Below are 20,865 nucleotides of genomic sequence, written 5' to 3'. Positions count from 1 at the left end.
TACTTAAGTGATGAAGACAGCATAGCAGAAAATAATTGATCTGATTAAATTTATTGGTTTCCAACTTTTTTGTTGTTGTTGTTAAGCTGTGTATCAAACTTGTGACCAACCTAGTGGTACTTAGGGGGTCATTTCTAGAGGAACTTGGAGAGTCAATTTGGTGGTGTCAGGGATCAATCTGAGCCTCTAGAATGCAAAGCACGCACACTAGCCATTTGGGGTGTGTCCTAGCCCTTAGACCATATTCTTTGTTTGTTGTTAATTTTGTTTTGGGACTACACATGATAATGTTCAGGACTCGCTACTAGCTCTGTACTCAGGGATCACCCCTGAAGGTGCTTTGGAGACCATATAGAATATTGGGGATCAAACCTAGGTCAGCTGTGTGCCCCGCAGAAATAATTTATCTAACAGCTTATTCATATTTTAGCTTTTCAGGAAATGATTACCCATGAACAACTGAGGAACACAAAGTGTTCATATGTAGAAATATGGAGAGGCATCATTAGTTTATGTCTTTTTTTAATTTGGGGGAGAAGTTGGGCCATAGTCAGCTGTGGTCAGGGAGTACTAAGGTACCTAAGGGGTTCAAGGTTTTGACTTGAGTCAGCTGCATGCAATGCAAATAATCTACTCACTATTTCACTAATTTTTTGTGTATGAAAAGAATGAGGAAAAAAGTGACCGGAGGTTTAGAAGGACTACAATGTACTATCTCCACTGGCCAAAACTGTATGTTGCCTGTTTCTTTATCAGCACAAAACAATTTAACTTGCCTCAATTTTTATTTAGGCACCAAGGTTCATGACATCATTATAGATGGTTTCAGCAGACAATATTGCTAAACCACATCTACCAGGAGATTATTAGTGTTTTTCCACCATTACCTCTAGGTATGTCCTCATCTCCTGACCTCTTTGGAATTTTAGTTCTGTAGATTTAGCCTCAGGTTCTGTTAATGTGACTATTTTTATTATTTTACTATATTTCTTTAACTCCACATATGATAGCAAATATTCTGTATTTGACTGCTTTTTCTCCCCTTGCTCAGCATAATGCACGCTAGTTCTATCCATTTATAAATAGAGTTTAATTTTTTTTTTTTTTTTGGTTTTTGGTTTCTGGGCAACCAAAATCATCTCCAGATGTGGTCAATGTCCTATTTCTTTTTCTCTCCTTTGGCTATTTCTATATGTTACACATTTTGTAGATATGCCACAGTTCTTGAGTACAGCTTTAACTCTTTACTTTTCAGTATCAGATGTCTCTAGTGAAACATCCTTAAATTGGGAGGCACTTTGTTCAGCCAGGACAGTTTCTCAAGTAAGTTACCAGAGAGTTCTTCAGTTCTGTTGTAGTGCTTCAGTGCCTGAGGAGTTCTTTTTGGTTCTTTTGTTGTTGTTCTTTTTAGTCCACACCCATGGATGCTCAGGGACTACTCCCAGATCTGTGCTGAGGAGTCACTCGTGGTATTTATTGAGGGTTAACTCATGGAGATATTTCTCCAGCTCTCTTTTTGGTTTCTTATAGGAATTTTCATTTTTCTGCTTACAATGACCTTTTATTATTATTGTAGTCTACTTTATCTACTGCCATCCTCAACATATTAATTACAAGTGCCTTAAATTTCCAGTCTAAAAATACCAGTATCCTTGCTGCTGTATGTGAGTCAGGCTTTGAATGTTGTTTTGTCTCTTAGAACTATTTTCACTGTTTAGTATGACTCACAATTTCTTCTGGATAGTCAGACATGATATAGTGTATCATCGTAGGAGTTTCTGCCATTGGTTTCCATGGAAGTGTTGCTTATGGGTTTGTGCTCCATAAGTTGTGAATCTTTCAAAACTTTTTTTATTTTTTATTTATTTTTATTTTTTTGCCACAACCGACGGTGTTCTGGGGTTTGCTTCTGCATTCAGGAATTAATCCTGACGGGCTCAGGAGACCATGTGGGATGACAAGGACAGAACATCGGGTTGGCTGTGTGCAAGGCAAGCGTTCTCCAGGCTGTTGTATATCATCCTCATCTCCCTCTTGCTTTGCCCTCCAGTCTCTCTTTGCCCCTCCATCACATATGGGGAGCAGTGGTGTGGCCTGTGACTTCAGCCTTCTTTTAATTTGGAAAATGTAATCATTCTGTTTGTTCAACTTTTATTTTATTAAGACTCTACCAGCATCCTTTCTCATAAATAATATTGTATAGGTAGGCCTCACTTTATATAACTGATAGCAAAGAATTTGAGATGTTGATTTCCAGCAAGATTCCACTAAACATCCCAGGATTTCCTTAGAAAACACCCTACCCTACAGAGTATGTTGAGTAAAGTGAAAGAATTGACATCTGGACTTGAGTGGGAATCTCTCCGTCCAAGCATCAAAGTCCTTTTCCACCTGTCAGAATGACGAAGGTCTCCAGCCTGCAGGATGGATGCGCTCTGATGGCCGTCAAGAGCGCTTTTTCCCTCGTCTCCGAGAGGGGCACGCTTCTGAGTTCTTCGCCTGCAGGCGGCGCTGCAGAACCCGCGGCGACTCCGGAGGAGGCACCGGCGCCACTCTCCCTCTGTCGGTCGACGCTCTGCCCGCCGGCGCCGCCGCGCGTCCCATCGGTGGTGTGGCCGGCGGGTTGGAGGAAGCGTTGCTTAGGAGACGGCGCTAGTCCGTTGCGCCTGCGCGCTGGGCCGCTCCGCGGGGCCGGCCAGACGAGACCGCGGCGTCGGCCGGCGGAGGGAGTGAGGGAGGGAGGGGAGGAGGGTGCGGACGCGGGCGGCTGGATCTCTGGCTCGGCGCCGTCCGGGATCTTCCGCTTCACGGTCCGCCGGGGAGGAGGGCGGCGGCAGACGCGTGCTAGGGATGGAGCACATCCGGACCACCAAGGTAGCGGGGCCCGGCGGGGCGGGCGCAGGCGGCCTGGGGCGGCCGGGGAGGGCCGGGCCGGTGCCGTCGCCGCTTCTCCGCTGTCGCTCTGGACGTTGGGGTGCGGGTGGTCGGCTCAGCCCCCTCGGGAGCCTGTCATCTCCCTCCGGGGCCCCGCGGCTTGGAAGTGTCATCGGTCCTGCGGCCCCGGGACTGGAAGGATCCTGGAGTCGCGCCCCATTTTCTGGCCGGTGTGGCGCCCCTTGATCGTTCGCGCGTCTGGGGGCCCCGCTGCGGGGTCGAAGAGCCGCGCGGCCCGTTGCTTTCCGCGCGACGCCCCCGCCGGGCTGGTGGCCGCGGACAGACGCGTCTCCCAGACCCGGCGCGAGCCGGGACTCGACGGTGGGGCGGGGCCGGGCTCCGGGGCGACTCCGAAGAGGAAGCCTGGGCCGAGCCGCGAGTGATGGTTCGGGGTCACGCCCAGCGGCGATCGATCTGGGACCGCACCCCCGGCGGGGCTCTGAGACCTGATAACTGTCTTGTCTTGTGCCCAAAGCCTCTTTATTTATTTATTTATTTATTTATTTATTTATTTATTTATTTATTTATTTTGGGTCACACCCGGCGGCGCTCAGGGGTTCCTCCTGGCTCTAGCTAGAAATCGTTCCTAGGGCCCCGAGAGAGAGCACAGCGGCGTTTGCCTTGCAAACAGCCGATCCAGGACCAAAAAGGTGGTTGGTTCGAATCCTGGTGTCCCATATGGTCCCCCTGCCTGCCAGGAGCTATTTCTGAGCAGACAGCCAGGAGTAGCCCCTGAGCACCGCCGGGTGTGGCACCAAAACCAAAACCAAAACAAAAGAAATTGTTCCTAGCAGGCTCGGGGGACCATATGGGATGCCGGAATTCGAACCACCGTCCTTCTGCATGCCAGGCAAACGCCTTACCTCCATGCTTTCTCTCTGCCCACCTCCCCCCAAAGCCTCTTTTTAGCATTTATGCATAGACTCTGGAAAAATAAAAAAAATTTTGTTGTTGTTGCCACACCCGTTGATGCTCAGGGCTCAGGAATAAGTGACCATTCCTGGCATGCTTGGGAGAACAGATGGGGTTCTGGGAATCGAACCACTGGAAAGCGTTCTTATTCACTACTACACTTCTCTAGCTCCAGCCCCTCGGCCACGCTTTTTGAGAGAAGTATTGGTTTTGGAAATAGGTGGGGTGTGGATTGCAACACCTTTGGTAGGCAGTGCGTGCGGTCACCCCAAACTCCACCTTTGTCTGTCGTTTTTGCTGAGGTGCTTGCAGAGTGCAGGGAGGGGAAGGAGGGGAAAGAGGGACTCGCGCTCAGCCCCAGAACATAAGCAAGCAGCAGGTGCAGGTGCAAAGCTCCTCAAGCTTTTGCTCCCTGGAAGTGAGCACAGGTCTCTTCCTTACTTGTGTGCTTGGAAGGCAAAAGTGTAGTGTTACTCCCCCCCCCCCCACAGAGGGCCAGTGGTTTGTGAGCTACTCTTATGATTATTTTACGTACAAAATAGATGCGCGAGAAAAATAAAAACAGAGCCCCCCCCACCCGCTGAGAACTTTCTGAGCAAAGTAGAATTCGTTGTTTATGTCGAGTACAATTAAGTAGAAATATACTAGGTACCTGTTATATGTCAGGTACTGTACAGGCACTAGGTGTTAAGTGTTAGTTAGATCTAGATTCTATAATGTGTCCTAATAATTGTGTGGGCTGTAACATTCTTCCAAATTGTAACTTATTTCTAAAACATTGTTTTGCGGGCCAGTGGAGACAGTTGAATGGGCTGAACACATGCTTTCCACGTTGGAGGTCCCAGTATTATCCTCCATGTTGTGTGGTTCCCTGGATCCCCTTCATCCCAAGTACAGAATAGGGAGTGGTCCCTTCGCCACTGCTGGGTATGACTCACCCTCCAAAATAAAACCATTTTGAACACAAGCCAACTTTTTCTTTCCCCTTTCGCTGGGCATTTTATGCTGCAAAAATAATTGCGTTTCAGAACTAAATCTTCTGAACATATTTACCTCTTAGATTTTGGAGGGTTTCACACTTGAAATGTTCAGAGATTTTGGAGGGTTTCACACTTGCAATGTTCAGAGATACTCCTGTTTCATTCTTGGCAGGTCTCGGGATACTGTTTGTGATCCTGGGGATCAAACTGGGTTGGTTACATGCAAGGCAAGTGCCCTACCTGCTGGGCTATCTTTAGTCTGGTACATACCTGATTTTTGAGGGAGGGATTGTCCAGGGTATTGCTAGGGGGAATGATATGTAGTGTCCATAGTTAAACTTGGGTTGGCTGTGTGCAAGGCTAATAAATAAGCACCTTACTTCCTGTGCTCCTACGTTAGCCTTTTTTAGCAGCTTTGAACTCTAGGTAGTTTAGTCACTGAAATCAAGAATTGACTCTTAGATGGAGGATAGTACATGGGTAGGGCACTTGTTTTGCATGTAATGACCCAGATTCAATCCCTGGCACGCACTATATACAGTCCCCTGAGCACTGCCAGAAGTGATCCCTGAGCCAGAGCCAGGAGTAAGTCCTGAGTACAATCAGCTGTAGCCTCCCTACCCCTCAAATCCCCCCAAAATAATTGACAGTAGATGGATAGTAGAAAAATATTTTGTAACTTTTTAGGGATGTTTGTTCAGATATTTATTTGAAAACTCATAATTACCAATTACTAATAACTGTTATGTCAATAAACTAAAATGTACGGTATTTTATTTTAAATATTTAGCAATTCACAAATAAATTTGTGTATTGGATAAGTATTTAAGTTGGCCTGAGTGATAGCACAGCAGGTAGGACCTTTCCTTTGCATGAGGTCAACATGGGCTCAATCCCTGGCATTCCATATGCTCCTGGAGCCTGGAATAATTTCTGAGCGTGGAGCAGGAGTAACCTTGTGTCACTGGGTGTGCCCCCCCCCCCAAAAAAAAAAGAGTATTTAAGTAGTAATCTTTTAGTTAACTTTTGTTAAGTACTAAAACAGTGTCTCCTTTGGGACCTTGGTGGAGGGAAGCAGGTACTCTGGTAATGGGTATGGTGATGAGATGATATATGTATGCAACCATATATTATATATTATGCATATATTATGCACTGCAAATCACAGTACCTCAATGATTTTTTATAAAAGAATGAAATAAGGGGCTGGAGTGATGGTACAATAGTGATGCTTGCTTGGTCTGTGGTCAACCCAGGTTCAATTGCTGGCATCCTGTATGGTCCCATCAGTCTGCCAGGAATGATTTTTGAGTATAGAGCCAGGAGTAAGGCCTGAAAACAAAAACAAAATGAAATAAAACAGTGTCTAAATCAAAAGACTAATACTTTTCCTGTTGCCTTTCTAGTTTCATTTTGTTAAAATGTATGAAGACATAATAGTCAAATATAAGTAATAAAAACCAGTAATAATTCTAAGATCATTTTAAAAACCAGAAACTGTGACTCAAGAAAACTAAAGTTCTAACATGAAAATTGTTATATAAAAATTCTGAAAAAAGTTTGTGAAGAAAATTGTTAAGTTGTTAAAGACAACCATTGTTAAAATTTAAATTACATAAACTTACACTCAAATATGGCAAAGTAAAATAAGTACTAGAAACTTAATTCTATTAAATTTGACCTATTGTCTTGAGGTTAAAAGATTGTTATTTATGAGTAAAATATCTTTCTCACTATTAAAATATCATAATTCCCCTCCCTGTTCAAACATCTTGAACTAAGTAAAATTATAGTTCTATTTTTGTATTTTTGTATTGTTTATAGTTATTTTAAAAATTCTTCACTAAGGGGCACAGCCGTAGGGTGTATGCCTTTCACACAGCGAATTCAGGACAGACGGCGGTTCCAGTCCCGGCATCCCATCCTGCCAGAAGCAATTTCTGAGTGTCACCGGGTGTGACTCAAAAACAACAACAACAAAAATGTGTTCATTGGTAGAGATTTATCAGGTAATTAAATTTACCAGATCATTAAATGACCTTATAGTTCTAAAATTGTAAGCAGTTCTAAAATTCTTATATTTTGTTTGTTTTTTGGGCCACACCTGGTGATGCTCAGGGGTTACTCCTGGCTATGCGCTCAGAAATCACTCCTGGCTTGGGGACCATATGGCATGCTGGAACCTCGGTCCATCCTAGGTTAGCACGTGCAAGGCAAACCCTTACTGCTTGCACCACTGCTCCGGTCCCAATTCTAAAATTCTTTTTTTTTTTTTTTTTTTTTTGTTTTTGGGCCACACCCAGTGACGCTCAGGGGTTACTCCTGGCTATGCGCTCAGAAGTCGCTCCTGGCGAGGGGGACCATATGGGACACCGGGGGATCGAACCGTGGTCCATCCAAGGCTAGCGCAGGCAAGGCAGGCACCTTACCTCTAGTGCCACCGCCCGGCCCCAATTCTAAAATTCTTAAATTGTTCACAATTGATTTTCTACACAATAGACATAACAAGTCAGCATTTGAATTTCTGAAAGAATGCTTTGAAACTGATGAATCATGTTAAGTTCTAAATCAGTTCAAATTCTAACTTTTGCCTTAATGAAGTGATCTTGCCAATAAATAATGGGTAATAGGCAGATTGAGCTCTTTATGTCATCTGTCTCCTTTCCCTACCAGACTCCAGTGCTTTGGCTGACATCATATAGGGATGTGACTATTGTTTATGAAGGGAATTTACAGAATGAATTATAAAAATATTTTCCTGTTATGGATGACTACATCTTAGAATTTATTATAAAATAGAAATTCCCAAAAAAATCTGATTTCACTAAAGCTAAATTGTGTTATTTTAGAATTTTCCCCAACTTGTTCTATTATTCCATTTTGTCATTAGACTATGAAATCATAGTTTATATATATATACATATATATATAATTGTTGCATTATAAAGAGGGAAGGCGATGCAATACTAAGAATGAATCAAGAATAATGAGAAACACATTTTAATTTCCACTGAAATGAGGACCAGTATTATGAGGCATACCTGCATATTCCCCATGTAAAGTACCATTTTGATTATTACAAATATTATTCTATTATGCAACTGAAAAATTGAAGCTGGCATAAATTAAAATGATGTGTCTTGATTCAAGTATCTAGTTGGGCCATAGACTAGTTGAAGCTGGGATCTTGAAGTAGGTGTTTCTAATGATAATCTCACTTTTTTTTTAGCATTGCACTCTCCCTTGTAGATTAATTAATCAAGATTGTTTTATTTTAAATGGGATGACATTAAACTAAGAAGCTTCTGCATCTCAATGAAAATGGGAACCAGGTTACAAAGACTGACTATACAGAATGGGAGAAATGTTCGCCAGATACCTACCTGATAGAGTTAATATTTAAGATATATAAGCACTGGTAGAGCTTAACAGGAAAAATAACATCTTACCTCATCTCATAAAAATGGGAAGAAGAGGGGGCCGGAGAGATAGCATAGAGGTAAGGTGTTTGCCTTTCATGCAGAAGGTCATCAGTTTGAATGCGGCTTCCCAATTGGTCCCGTGCGCCTGCCAGGAACAATTTCTGAGTATGGAGCCAGGAGTTCCCCTTGAGCACTGCCGGGTGTGACCCAAAAAAACCACAAAAAAAAAAAAAAATGGGAAGAAGAGATGAACAGAAATGTATTCTTTTTTTTTGGGGGGGGGGCACACCCGGTGATGCTCAGGGGTTACTACACCTGGCTATGCACTCAGAGATCACTCCTGGCTTGGGGGAGCATACGGGATGCCGGGGATTGAACTGAGGTCCGTCTTGGGTCAGCTGCTTGCAAGGCAAGTGCCCTATTGCTACATACACTACATACACTACGTACATACATACATACATACATACACTACATACACTACATACATACTGCTCCAGCCCCAGAAACTTATTCAGAGAAGAAAGATAGATGGCCAAAAGGCACATATTAAAATGTTCCACATCCTTAATCATCAGGGATATCCAAATCAAAATAGTAATGATCAAAACAATCATTGCATATTGTAGATACTGGCACACATCACAAAGAACATGAAAAACTGGCACGAATGTGGGGAGAAAGGGACTCTCATTCATTGCTGGAGGGAATGTCAACTGATCCAGTCTTTCTGGAAAACAATATGGATAGTCCTTAAAAAAAAACTAGAAATTGAGCTCTCATATGATCTACTTTTAGAAACAATCCAAGTGCCCAAGAACAGATGAATGGATAAAGAAACTGTTGTACCAGTGACTGGGGTGAGGGGGGTGAGGGAGGAAAGAGAGCGAGAGAAAGAGAGAGGGGGGAGGAGTGGGAAGAGAGTGTGAGAGAGAGAAAGAGAGGGAGAGAGAGAGAAAGAGAAAGAGAGAGAGAGAGAATGCCTGAAGTCTGCCACAGAGGCAGGCAGTGGGGAGGTTGAGAGGGAAACTGGGGACTTTGGTGGTGGGAAATGTGCAAGTGTGTACTGGTGAAGGGTGTTGTACATTGTATAACAAACTCAACCATGAACAACTTTGTAGCTCTGTATCTCAGGATGATTCAATTAAAGAATATATGTAATTTGTGGGGGGGGGGTTGGGTTTTTGGGTCACACCCGGCTGTGCTCAAAGGCTACTTCTGCCTCTGCACTCAGAAATCTCTCCTGGAAGGCTTAGGGGACCATATGGGATGCTGGGAATCAAACCTGAGGTCCATTCTGGGTTGGCCATGTATAAGGCAAATGCCCTACTGCTATCACTCTGGCCCCAGAATATATACATTTTTTTGTTTTTGTTTTTGTTTGTTTTTTGTTTTTGGGTCACACCTGGCAGCTCCCAGGGGTTACTACTGGCTCTATGCTCAGAAATCGCTCCTGGTAAGCTTGAGGGACCATATGGGATGCCGGGACTCGAACTACTGTCCTTCTGCATGCAAGGCAAATGCCTTAACTTCATGCCATCTCTCCGACCCTAATGTGTAAAATTTTTTTTTTTTTTTTTTTTTGGTTTTTGGGCCACACCTGGTAATGCTCAGGGGTTACTCCTGGCTATGTGCTCAGAAGTTGCTCCTGGCTTGGGGGACCATATGGGACACCGGGGGATCGAACCGCGGTCCATCCAAGGCTAGCGCAGGCAAGGCAGGCACCTTACCTTTAGCGCCACCGCCCGGCCCCTAAAATTTTTTTTAAAGTTGTTTAGTTTTACTTACTTTTGTCATACCTGGCGGTATTGAGAGACTGTTTTTAGCCCTGTGCTCAACTAAGAATCTGACTACTTGGAGATACTTTGGGAACCATTTAGTGTTGGCATGTATTGATCTATTTCTCCAGCTCCTCTTACATTTAAGTAGTGACGTAGGTCAATGTGAATAGAGAGAAGGAGCTGAGAAGATCTAAGGTAGCAGGATTTTGTCGAATAGATAATGTATCTAAAACGAAATGAAAAATATCTGTCAGAGAAATATCTTTGGGAGATGTCTGTGTTTACCTAATCATTTTTGAGATATGTTTCAAGGATGTGTGTTTTTGTATGTGTGTTTAGTGGAAATTTTGTGGAGAAGAGGTGAAGGTAAGAGCTCTAGGAAAACTTAAAAGTGAGCAAGCCGGGGCCGGGCGTGGCACTAGAGGTAAGGTGCCTGCCTTGCCTGTGCTAGCCTTGGACGGACCGCGGTTCGATCCCCCAGTGTCCCATATGGTCCCCCAAGCCAGGAGCAACTTCTGAGCGCATAGCCAGGAGTAACCCCTGAGCGTTACTGGGTGTGGCCCAAAAACCAAAAAAAAAAAAAAAAAAAAAAAAGTGAGCAAGCCCTGAAGAGAGGAGAGGAGCCAAAGTGTTTTAGAGATAATATGGGAAAAGTGGAACCATAGATGAGAAAGAAATGGTCTTTCCTGTTTTAATTTACTCTTCCTTTGTTCTCTCCTTTTCTGTGTGTCCTGTTTTTATGAATCAGCACATGGTTCTAGGTACTGGGGTGGTAAATAATCAGATAAAAATCTCTATCTTAGAGCCAGAGCAGTAGTACACTGGGTAGGGCATTTGCCTTGCACACTATTGACAACCCAGGCTCTAGCCTCAACATCCCATATGGTCTCCCTAGTATCGTCAGGAGTTATTCCTGAGTATAGAGCCAGGAATGGTTCCTGAGCATCACTGGGTGTGGTCCAAAACAAAACAAACAAACAAAATCTCTGCCTTTACAAAACCATTTTCTCTAGTTGTAGAATGTGTAACAATAAACAAAATTAGGCACCCAAAATTATGCCCGCAAACACAGCCTCCATGTCTGTGTTCTCCAGCTTCATAAATTCCTTCTTTTTAAACCAAGTCATGAAAAAATCATGGGTGCACTAGCCATGCAATTGAAAGCTTTAATATTGGGGTGAGAGGGCGAGCCAAGTCCCCATCCTGCTGGAGCTATGCCTGCTGCACCCATCACCTACAGTCACCCTTCGCCAATAGCCCTGCTTCACCACCTATCTCTGGCAAAGACACCAATCTGACCAAAACTCCAGGTATATTGGTGTTTGGGCTGACATCACCAGGACTTTTTAATGGAGTGAGTGTGGGCACCTTTCCCCTATCTTATCATACTTCTGGAATTCCTGGCAGCTGAAAACACACCCCACAAAAACTGCACTATTTGCAGTAGTATTTGGAATTCCTGGGCCGTATGGCTGAGGCCACAATTTTTTAATACTGTCATTCCTGTAAGAGCACACCAATTTAGATGCCAGTGTGTATATGAAGCCACCTAATGTTCAGAAACCAAGTAGCAGAATGATCAACTAGCAACAAGAGCTTACTGAAATCTTCTGAAAATGACTTAATGATCTCACTGCGAGATAGTCATTTTTTCACAGATTTTCTTGCGGCTATACTCTTTATTTTTTCTCTTTTGTTATTTTTAAAAATAATTTACTTGGAAACAAATGTATTATGATCATCTATGTCAACTATGTAATATGGTCTTTAAAGTAATTTATATTAAAAAATAAAATTAGGGAACCGGAATGGATAACACAGCAGGTAGGGCATTTGACTTGCATGCAGCTGACCCAGGTTTAATCCTCAGCCTCTTATATAGTTACCCAACCCCCCACCAGCAGCTAGGAGTAATTTCTGAGAACCACCAGGTGTGGTCCAAAAACCAAAAAAAAAAAAAAAAAAAAAAAAAAAAAAAGTAAATTAAATGTCAAATGTATATAATATGGTAGATGATGATAAATACTGTGGGGAGTGTCAGGAGTGTGGGTTGGGAGGTAGGATTTAAATAGGAGAGTTTGAGAAGCTCCTGCAGAAAACTGATAACTAGAGGTAAGGGAGTAAGCCATCTTCATATGAGCTTTAGTACAAATAAATGTTGTTGAGTGTGTCTGGTTGGTAAATAAATAATTAGATTAAAATCCCTGTGTTGGGGTCAGAGTAATAGTGGGTAGGACACTATACTAGAGCTGAATGAGAGAGAGGGAAAGCATAGAAGTCAAGATGGTCACTGGGATACGTAAAGAACCTTTAGTTAAAGGTACAGAACCATTAAGGTTAATGCCAAATTTTTATTTCACTGAATAAAAATGTAAGGAAGCCCCTCACAGGATATCAGAATATTAGCTGTTTTTTACATTGATGACAAAACCAAAGATAGGTCTAGAAAGTGACATAGTTGTAGGAATGGGGAGGGAGCATACATCAGCCAAAGAGTTGATTAAGATCCCTATGCTTTAAAAATTAAAATTTATAATTTTTGGGGGAGAGAGGGGTTCTCTCTAAAAGCACTTAGGGCCTGATACTTCTGAAATTTATCCTGATGCTATAGTTTGAGGCCACTGGCGCTATACTTAGCAGTGCAGTGAGTTGCACAGTACTGAGGATTGCAGTACTTGGGGTTTTAAGCATGAAACTTTGAGCTAATCTCCTTGGCCTCCAAGTTTCTACTTTTTACTTGAAGGCAACTAGATGGGTTTATTTTGCTAGCTAATTGCATAGAAGTGTCAGTGTTATAGAGGGTGAAACAATGTTTCTCAAACCGCTAGTGTATTTATGATTATAGTTATGAACAGTCTCTACTAGAGCAGCAAGAACAGTAAAATTTTCAGCTTTGGTAGCCATTGTCAGTATAGTTTTACAATAAGTACAACTGTTGGTCACAGAACTATGATCCCTTTTTGTCCCAGAGCCTCAGCTTTCTGCTTGTGATTCTGTAGATTTGAAATAACCCTGTATTTTTTATTTTCAGCTTTGTTGTCCACTGAAATTCACATTTCCAATACAGTTAGGATAGTTCATTATAGTGTGGATCTATCGTTGGCAGCAATTTAACTAAATGACCTTAAAAATAATGTGCTGTCAGGGCCAGAGAGATAGCATGGAGGTAAGGCGTTTGTCTTTCATGCAGAAGGATGGTGGTTCGAATCCCGGCATCTCATACGGTCCCCCGTGCCTGCCAGGGGCGACTTCTGAGCGTAGAGCCAGGAGTAACCCCTGAGCACTGCCTGGTGTGACCCAAAAACCAAAAAAATAAAATAAAATAAAATAAAATAAAATAATAATAATAATGTGCTGTCTTTGGCATCTTTAACACCAGTACCTGTCTTTGGCATCTTTAACACCATTACCAAGCCTTCCAGTTTTTAGGCTCTTCGTTTATTCTCCCTTTCTACAATATTTTCTTTCTTTTCTTTCTTTCTTTCTTTCTTTCTTTCTTTCTTTCTTTCTTTCTTTCTTTCTTTCTTTCTTTCTTTCTTTCTTTCTTTCTTTCTTTCTTTCTTTCTTTCTTTCTTTCTTTCTTTCTTTCTTCCTTCCTTCCTTCCTTCCTTCCTTCCTTCCTTCCTTCCTTCCTTCCTTCCTTCCTTCCTTCCTTCCTTCCTTCCTTCCTTCCTTCCTTCCTTCCTTCCTTCCTTCCTTCCTTCCTTCCTTCCTTCCTTCCTTCCTTCCTTCCTTCCTTCCTTCCTTCCTTCCTTCCTTCCTTCCTTCCTTCCTTTCTTTTTTTTTTTTTTTTTGGTTTTTGTGTCACACCTGGCAGCGCTCAGAGGATACTCCTGGCTCTACACTCAGAAATGGCCCCTGGCAGGCTCGGGGGACCATATGGGACGCTGGGATTCGAACCACCATCCTTCTGTATTGCTATCTCTCCAGCCCCATTTTACAATATTTTCCTCTGTTCCCATTTCCCTTTTTTGTTTGTGGTGATACTTATATAATTAAAGAATCCTAACATTATAATGTGTCAGTGCGAGTGACCTGAAAGAGTTAAAATTACATTGTAGGGCCCGGAGAGATAGCACAGCGGCCTTGCAAGCAGCCAATCCAGGACCAAAGGTGGTTGGTTCGAATCCTGGTGTCCCATATGGTCCCCCGTGCCTGCCAGGAGCTATTTCTGAGCAGACAGCCAGGAGTAACCCCTGAGCACCACCGGGTGTGGCCCAAAATAACAAAACAAAACAAAACAATTGTTTTTTAAACATCTGTCTTAAACATTTCCAAAACAGTAGGGAATAAACATAGCAACATTTGTCAAGCACTTTCAGTTCCTTGATGAAAAGGGAATTAGTAACCAACAATTGGAATTTAGGAATTGTCTGCAACTTATATTTTGTATTTTATGGTTTTAGCAAAGAAAAAGATTATATTCCTTTTGCTTTGGAAATTATTTAGGATTTTCAGCAAAGAACAGTAATTAATATATTTTGTCAGAAATTCTCCAGAACTTTAGTTAAATGTTTTAGAAAAAAATATTTTGAGGTAATTCCAGATTTTATTATTTGTCGCTTCCAATAGAGAATGTGATGTTGCAGCAGTCAGATGTAATGATTTTACCAAAGTAACAAATAACCTCAATTTATTATGTAGTTAAGGTGGATTTTCTCTCTCTCTCTCTCTCTCTCTCTCTCTCTCTCTCTCTCTCTCTCCCTCCCTCCCTCCCTCCCTCCCTCCCTCCCTCCCTCTCTCTCTCTCTCTTTCTCTCTCTCTCTCTCTCTCTCTCTCTCTCTCTCAGAATTAAAGTACCATGATTTACAAAGTTTTACATAGCTGAGGTTTACACAAGCAGTGTTCCAGCACCAACCCCATCACCAGTGTCAGCTTTCTTTCACCAGTGTGGATTCTCTTATTAAAAAAAAAAAAAGTTTAGGTATCATACTATTAATATGGGTTTCATACATAGAATAACTCCTCACCACACCTTTCACCAGTGCTCCAGTCCTCTCTTCCCATACCTTTCCCTTCCCTGTGGTAAGCTTCTTACTGAAGACCAGTTCTCAGTTCCAGTTGCCTTTGGGCATTTGTTATACTTCTATGACGATTCTTTTTATCCCACAAATGAGAGATCAGTCTGTGTCCATTCCTCTTCTGACTGACTTCTCAGAATATTGCTCTTCAGATCAGCATGGATTTTCTTTTCTATCTGACTAAAATTTTCCTTTCTGCTTATGTCATCTCCATATTTAGGTGAAAGCTACCTGTTTAATAAAATAAAATCTTAGGAGCTTCTTTTTCTCCTTCCTTCCCACATCAATTTTATTGCCCAACCATGGGCTTCCTCTTAATCTTATCTATTGCAGCTTAGTCTGTGCTTTTATTGAATCTTTTTTCTGTACCCCTAGATTGTTCCATTTGCTTTTTGTAGTTGCCCTGCTACAAAAGTTTATTCTAAACCTCCTCCATTTGAATTTAACTGCATAATAGATTAATACAGAGCTGACTGCCAGGGTTCATTTTACCTCATAAATTTACAATAATGATTTTATATATATTTATTTGAATATTTATTGCTTATTTGTCAAGCAAATTTTGGGTAAAGTACCTGCATCTATTCAACCTTACTACAGTCCTTGAAGAGATTATTATCATTCTTTTTATAAAGAAAATGATATTCAGACAAATTAGCCTTCAAACGATATCTAGTAATTTTTGGTTGAGTTAAAAACTTTCAGAACTGGAAAGTTTGAAACTTTGTTTCATAATATTATATATTCATATGCTGTTTTTCAGAGATGTGATTTATGTGTGTGCACAGGTATTTATTTATTTATCTATCTATCTATCTATTTATTTATTTATTTATTTATTTATTTATTTATTTATTTATTTATTTATTTATTTATGTGCAGAGGTCCTTTAAAATATTTCAAAGAGCCGAAGTTGAAGAAATTCTGAAAATGGGAGAACTAGACAAATTGGGAAATGTTTAAATGTTTGGGGGAAAAGCATAATGACAAAAGAAAAATCTTGTTTATTATGGGCTAAGAGTAAGAGTAATTGATTTGGAGTTGAAGTTAGGTGGTCTATGAGTTGTAAAGCATAGGAATAGTTTGGAAAGGCTTATAAAAATATAGACACTGGGGCCCGGAGAGATAGCACAGCGGTGTTTGCCTTGCAAGCAGCCTATCCAGGACCAAAGGTGGTTGGTTCGAATCCCGGTGTCCCATACGGTCCCCCGTGCCTGCCAGGAGCTATTTCTGAGCAGACAGCCAGGAGTAATCCCTGAGCACTGCCGGGTGTGGCCCCAAAAAAAATATAGACACTGGATCTTTATCTCCTGAGATTATTGACTAGTGTTGAAGTTTGGGGTAATACTATTTCAGAGTTTTGAAGATGATTTAGATAAATAGACTATGAAGTTTGTTTGTAGATAACTAAAATTATGGATCTAACAGTGGAATTTTAAGGTAATTTTGATTGTAGAAATTTGGGGGATGGGCCAGAGAGATAGTACAGTGAAAGGGCATTTGCCTTGCGTGCAGCTGATCCAGAACAGATGGTGGTTCGAATCCTGCCATCCCATATGGTTCCCTGAACCTGCTAGGAATGATTTCTGAGCGCAGAGCCAGAAGTAACCCCTGAGCGCCGCTGGGTGTGATCCAAAAACCAAAAAATTTTTTGGGGATCAAGAAATATAATAATTTAAACTAGAGCTTTAATAAAAGTAAATTAATAAAAAATAAAAGTAGGGCCCAGAGAGATAGAACAGCGGCTTTTGCCTTGCAAGCAGCCGATCCAGGACCAAAGGTGGTTGGTTTGAATCCCGGCGTCCCATATGGTCCCCCGTGCCTGCCAGGAGCTATTTCTGAGCAGACAGCCAGGTAACCCCTGAGCACCGCCTGGTGTGACCCCCCAAAAAAAAAAGTAAATAAAAAATAATAAATTAATAAAAATAAAAGTAAATCTATTAAAAAAGCTTAGAATGTTTTGTACTTTTAAGTTTGAATTTCCAATTTTGATAGACATTCAAATAGAGCTAAGAATTATAGTTATAGAGAAAGAGTGCTATTTTCATTGGGTAATGAGATAGGAATGTAAAACTAAGATGAATACCATTAGTCTTTTGTCACCTTTCTCAAAAACCTTAAAATGGACAAATATTCCATGTTTATGGTTTGGAAGAATCAGTATTTTCCAATGACCATCTTCTAAAATTACCACCCTATCTAAATTATAACATAGGTTCAACACAGTTTTTATTTAGATTCTCATGTTCTTTAGGGGCTTAGCACAGTCAGTAATAAAATTTGTATGAAATACTCCAAATGGCCACAAAACACCCCAAATAGTCATACAGTGAAATAAATTGGGTGTTATCTCATTACCTTGCCTGAAACTATGCTACAACGCTATAGTAATCAAAACAGTTTGTACAGGAATAGAGATAGACTCTTTGGCAAGTGGGTCAGAATTGAGTAGCCAAAGACAAATCCCCAGATCTGCAATCAATTAATTTTTTTGTTTGTTTTTGGGTCACACCTGGTGACGCTCAGGTTATTCCTGGCTATGCTCTCAGAAACAGCTCCTGGCTTGGGGGACCATATGGAACACCAGGGGGTCAAACTGTGGTCCATTCTAGGTCAGCCATATGCAAGGCACATGCCCTACCACTGCGCCACTGCCCCAGCCCCAACAATGTTAATTTTTGACTAAGGTGCCAAGTATATGAAGTGGAGTAAAGATAACCTCCTCAAAAAATGCTGTTGGGTTAACTGGATAACCACATGCGAAATGAACTGAAATAATCAGTTCAAAGTGGATCAAAGACCTTGAGATCATACCAGAATCCATGAAATATATTGAGGAAACTAGAATGGGCCATATAGCTATTATCAATGACATAAATAGAACTACATCACACGAAAAATTTTCTGCATAGCAAAAGAAACCTGGGCTAAAACAGAGACACCCAACTGAATGGGAGAAAATGCTCTCAACACATCAGATAAAGGGCTAATATCCAAGATACGTAAAGTTTATATAAACAAAAAATCCAAAAGCCTATAAAAAATGGAGAGAGTAGATGACACTCCTCTAAAGAAGCTGGCCAATAAGCATATGAAAAAATGCTCATTAGGGGCTGGAGAGATAGCATGGAGGTAGGGCATTTGCCTTGCATGCAGAAGGACAGTGGTTTGAATTCTGGCATTCCATGTGGTCCCCTAAGCCTGCCATGAGAGATTTCTGAGCATAGAGCCAGGAGGAACCCCTGAGTGCTGCTGGGTGTGACCCAAAAACTAAAAAAACAAAAACAAAACAAAACAAAAAAACACTGAAGGAAAAAAAAAAAGAAAAAAATGCTCATTAGTTGATGATCAGGAAAATCCAAATCAATGATTAGATTCTGTGGTCTCCAATTTACAAGTAGCTGTATGATATTATCTTGAAATACCATTTTCTTTGGGGCTAGTATTAGTATCTTCTGCAGAAAAATAATGTATATTAATAACTTAAAGTAAAAGCTGAAGGTAAGGTACTCACTTTACCCAGGTATATTCCAGTTTGAATACCCAGCACACAAATATGGTTTCCCTGGCACCATTAGTAGTCATTTCTGAATAGAGAGCCAGGAATAGCCCCTGAGCACTAGGGATATGGCCCAACCACCCTTCTCCTACACTCCAAAAGAACTTACTGTATTGAAAGACAGCTAGTCTCACCACAATACCACCAGTGACACAGAATTTATAGTATAATATAGTGTAGTATAATAGAATAATATAGTATAGTATAATATTGTATTATAATATAGTATTTATATTATATAACATAAATATAAAATATGATAATAAAATAATTATTATAATAAGTATTATATCGTATAGTAAGACCTCAGTACTCTTTATCCTTTCTTTTTTCGGCCTCACCTGGTGACACTCAGGGGTTACTCCTGGCTATGTGCTCAGAAATTGCTCCTGGCTTGGGGGACCATATGGGACACCAGGGGATCGAACCACAGTCCATCCTACGCTAGCATGCACAAGACAGATGCCTTATGGCCTGTGCCACCACTCCGGCCCTGGCCTCAGTACCCTTATCAGGAACTGCTGTTATTTTAATTTAATATATATTATATTCACAGCAGCATTGAGAGTACAAGAGATTAGCGCTAAACGTGCAGTTTTGGAAGTATTAGGCTAAAACAGTGATAACAGGTAAGACTGTTATAGAGAACGGAACACAAGGAGTAATAGTGATGAAGTTTGAGCAGAGAGGAATACAGATGATTGCTTTACATGTAGAAAATTATGTGTTTAGATAATTGTGTAGAGAACTGTGTGTCATAGAGAAATTAAGAAACTATTAATTATTATTAAGACTTTTTGTTGGCGCACAAAAAGAAATAAGACCCTTTAACTGAGTGTAGTTATTAAGCAGAGGGACAGACACAGAATGATCTCTCTCATCTTGTAAAGAAATAAATGCACTAAGGCAACAGAAACTGAGAATTGGTGTTCAGTAGAAAGCTTACTGTGAGGGTGGTCGATGGTGGACAAGGTGACAGTGGTAGAGAAAAGTGGAGGGTGTGGTACTGCAATGTTTTATGCCTGAAATCCTACCATTAATAATTGTTTTGACCATGATGCTTAAAATAAAAGAATTAATGGAACAAAATAAATAAAACCCCACAGATTCAGATGCTCATGCATCAAATTTACTATTAATTTGATTTTGGGGTTACATCAGGTGGTGTTTGGGGCTTACTCCTGGCAGTGCTCAGGAAATCATATGAGTGCCAGTGATTGAACCCAGGTCATACCTGTGCAAGGCATCCTACCCACTGTACTAGCACTTGGCCCACAAACTTACTTTTTAAACAAATGGGAATGAAATCATCATTCTTTTAAATACTTGTCAGTATACATTTTTTCCGAGTAATTTTATGAAGGCAAAATGTTGGCAAAAATTGTTAGCTTGATTAGTGTTTCCATTTGTATTCTCTTTTGTTTAGAAGCACCAACACTTTGGTTTTATTCTTAGGAAAGTGAGTTTCTTTTATGGTAATTGCTTTTGCTTGATTGTACTGTCCTTACTGCCAAGCCAGATGCAGTTGAAGAGGAATAAATGTTAGTTGATCCTGTTGTCTTAAAAGTGTCTTAAATTGGGGCCGGAGTGGTGGCACAAGCAGTAAGGTGTTTGCCTTCTTTGCGACTAACCTAGGACGGATCGTGGTTCGATCCCCCAGAGTCCCATATGGCTCCCCAAGCCAGGAGCGATTCCTGGCTATCCAGAAGTAACCCCTGAGCGTCACCGGATATGGCCCAAAAACCAAAAAAAAAAAAAAAAAAAAAGTGTCTTAAGTTTTGATTGGAACATATTTCTAAAGTTTTGAGAGGAATTAAAACTCAATTCATATTTTAATTTTATATTTAACTTATTTAACTTATTTCTTTTTTTGTTTTTGTTTTTGGGCCACACCCGGCGGTGCTCAGGGGTTACTCCTGGCTGTCTGCTCAGAAATAGCTCCTGGCCGGCACGGGGAACCATATGGGACACTGGGATTCGAACCAACCACCTTAGGTCCTGGATCGGCTGCTTGCAAGGCAAACACCGCTGTGTTATCTCTCCAGGCCCAACTTATTTAACTTAACAAGATGCTATCTAAGCAAAAAGCTATATATATCTTGAAGTCAGTTTCTTCAGAGGTTTTACCCTTTTCAGTAGCAATGATTTGCATGGGAGAGATTGTTCAAAGAACTGGAGCATATGTTTTAGATGTTTAAGGTCCAAGTTTGATACCCAGTACTGAATGCACCCCTCCACTCCATTGTAACAAAGGAG

At 41.2% G+C, this 20,865-nt stretch overlaps 1 protein-coding gene across 1 annotated transcript in view; it reads left to right on the top strand.

Annotated features, from left to right (window-relative positions):
• The first annotated feature begins 2,600 nt into the window (after positions 1–2,600).
• Positions 2,601–20,865, top strand: part of MTMR6 (myotubularin related protein 6) — a 49,798-nt gene continuing 31,533 nt past the window's right edge. Inside the window, 1 exon segment of the mRNA XM_049778351.1 lies at positions 2,601–2,874. Within this exon segment, the coding sequence (XP_049634308.1) occupies positions 2,851–2,874 (24 nt within the window). The 5' untranslated portion in view covers positions 2,601–2,850.

Source organism: Suncus etruscus, chromosome 8, assembly GCF_024139225.1.
Source record: "Suncus etruscus isolate mSunEtr1 chromosome 8, mSunEtr1.pri.cur, whole genome shotgun sequence".
Classification (NCBI taxonomy): domain Eukaryota; kingdom Metazoa; phylum Chordata; class Mammalia; order Eulipotyphla; family Soricidae; genus Suncus; species Suncus etruscus.
The sequence above is the reverse complement of the archived record's forward strand: the minus strand, read 5'-3'. Positions and strand labels throughout refer to the sequence as shown.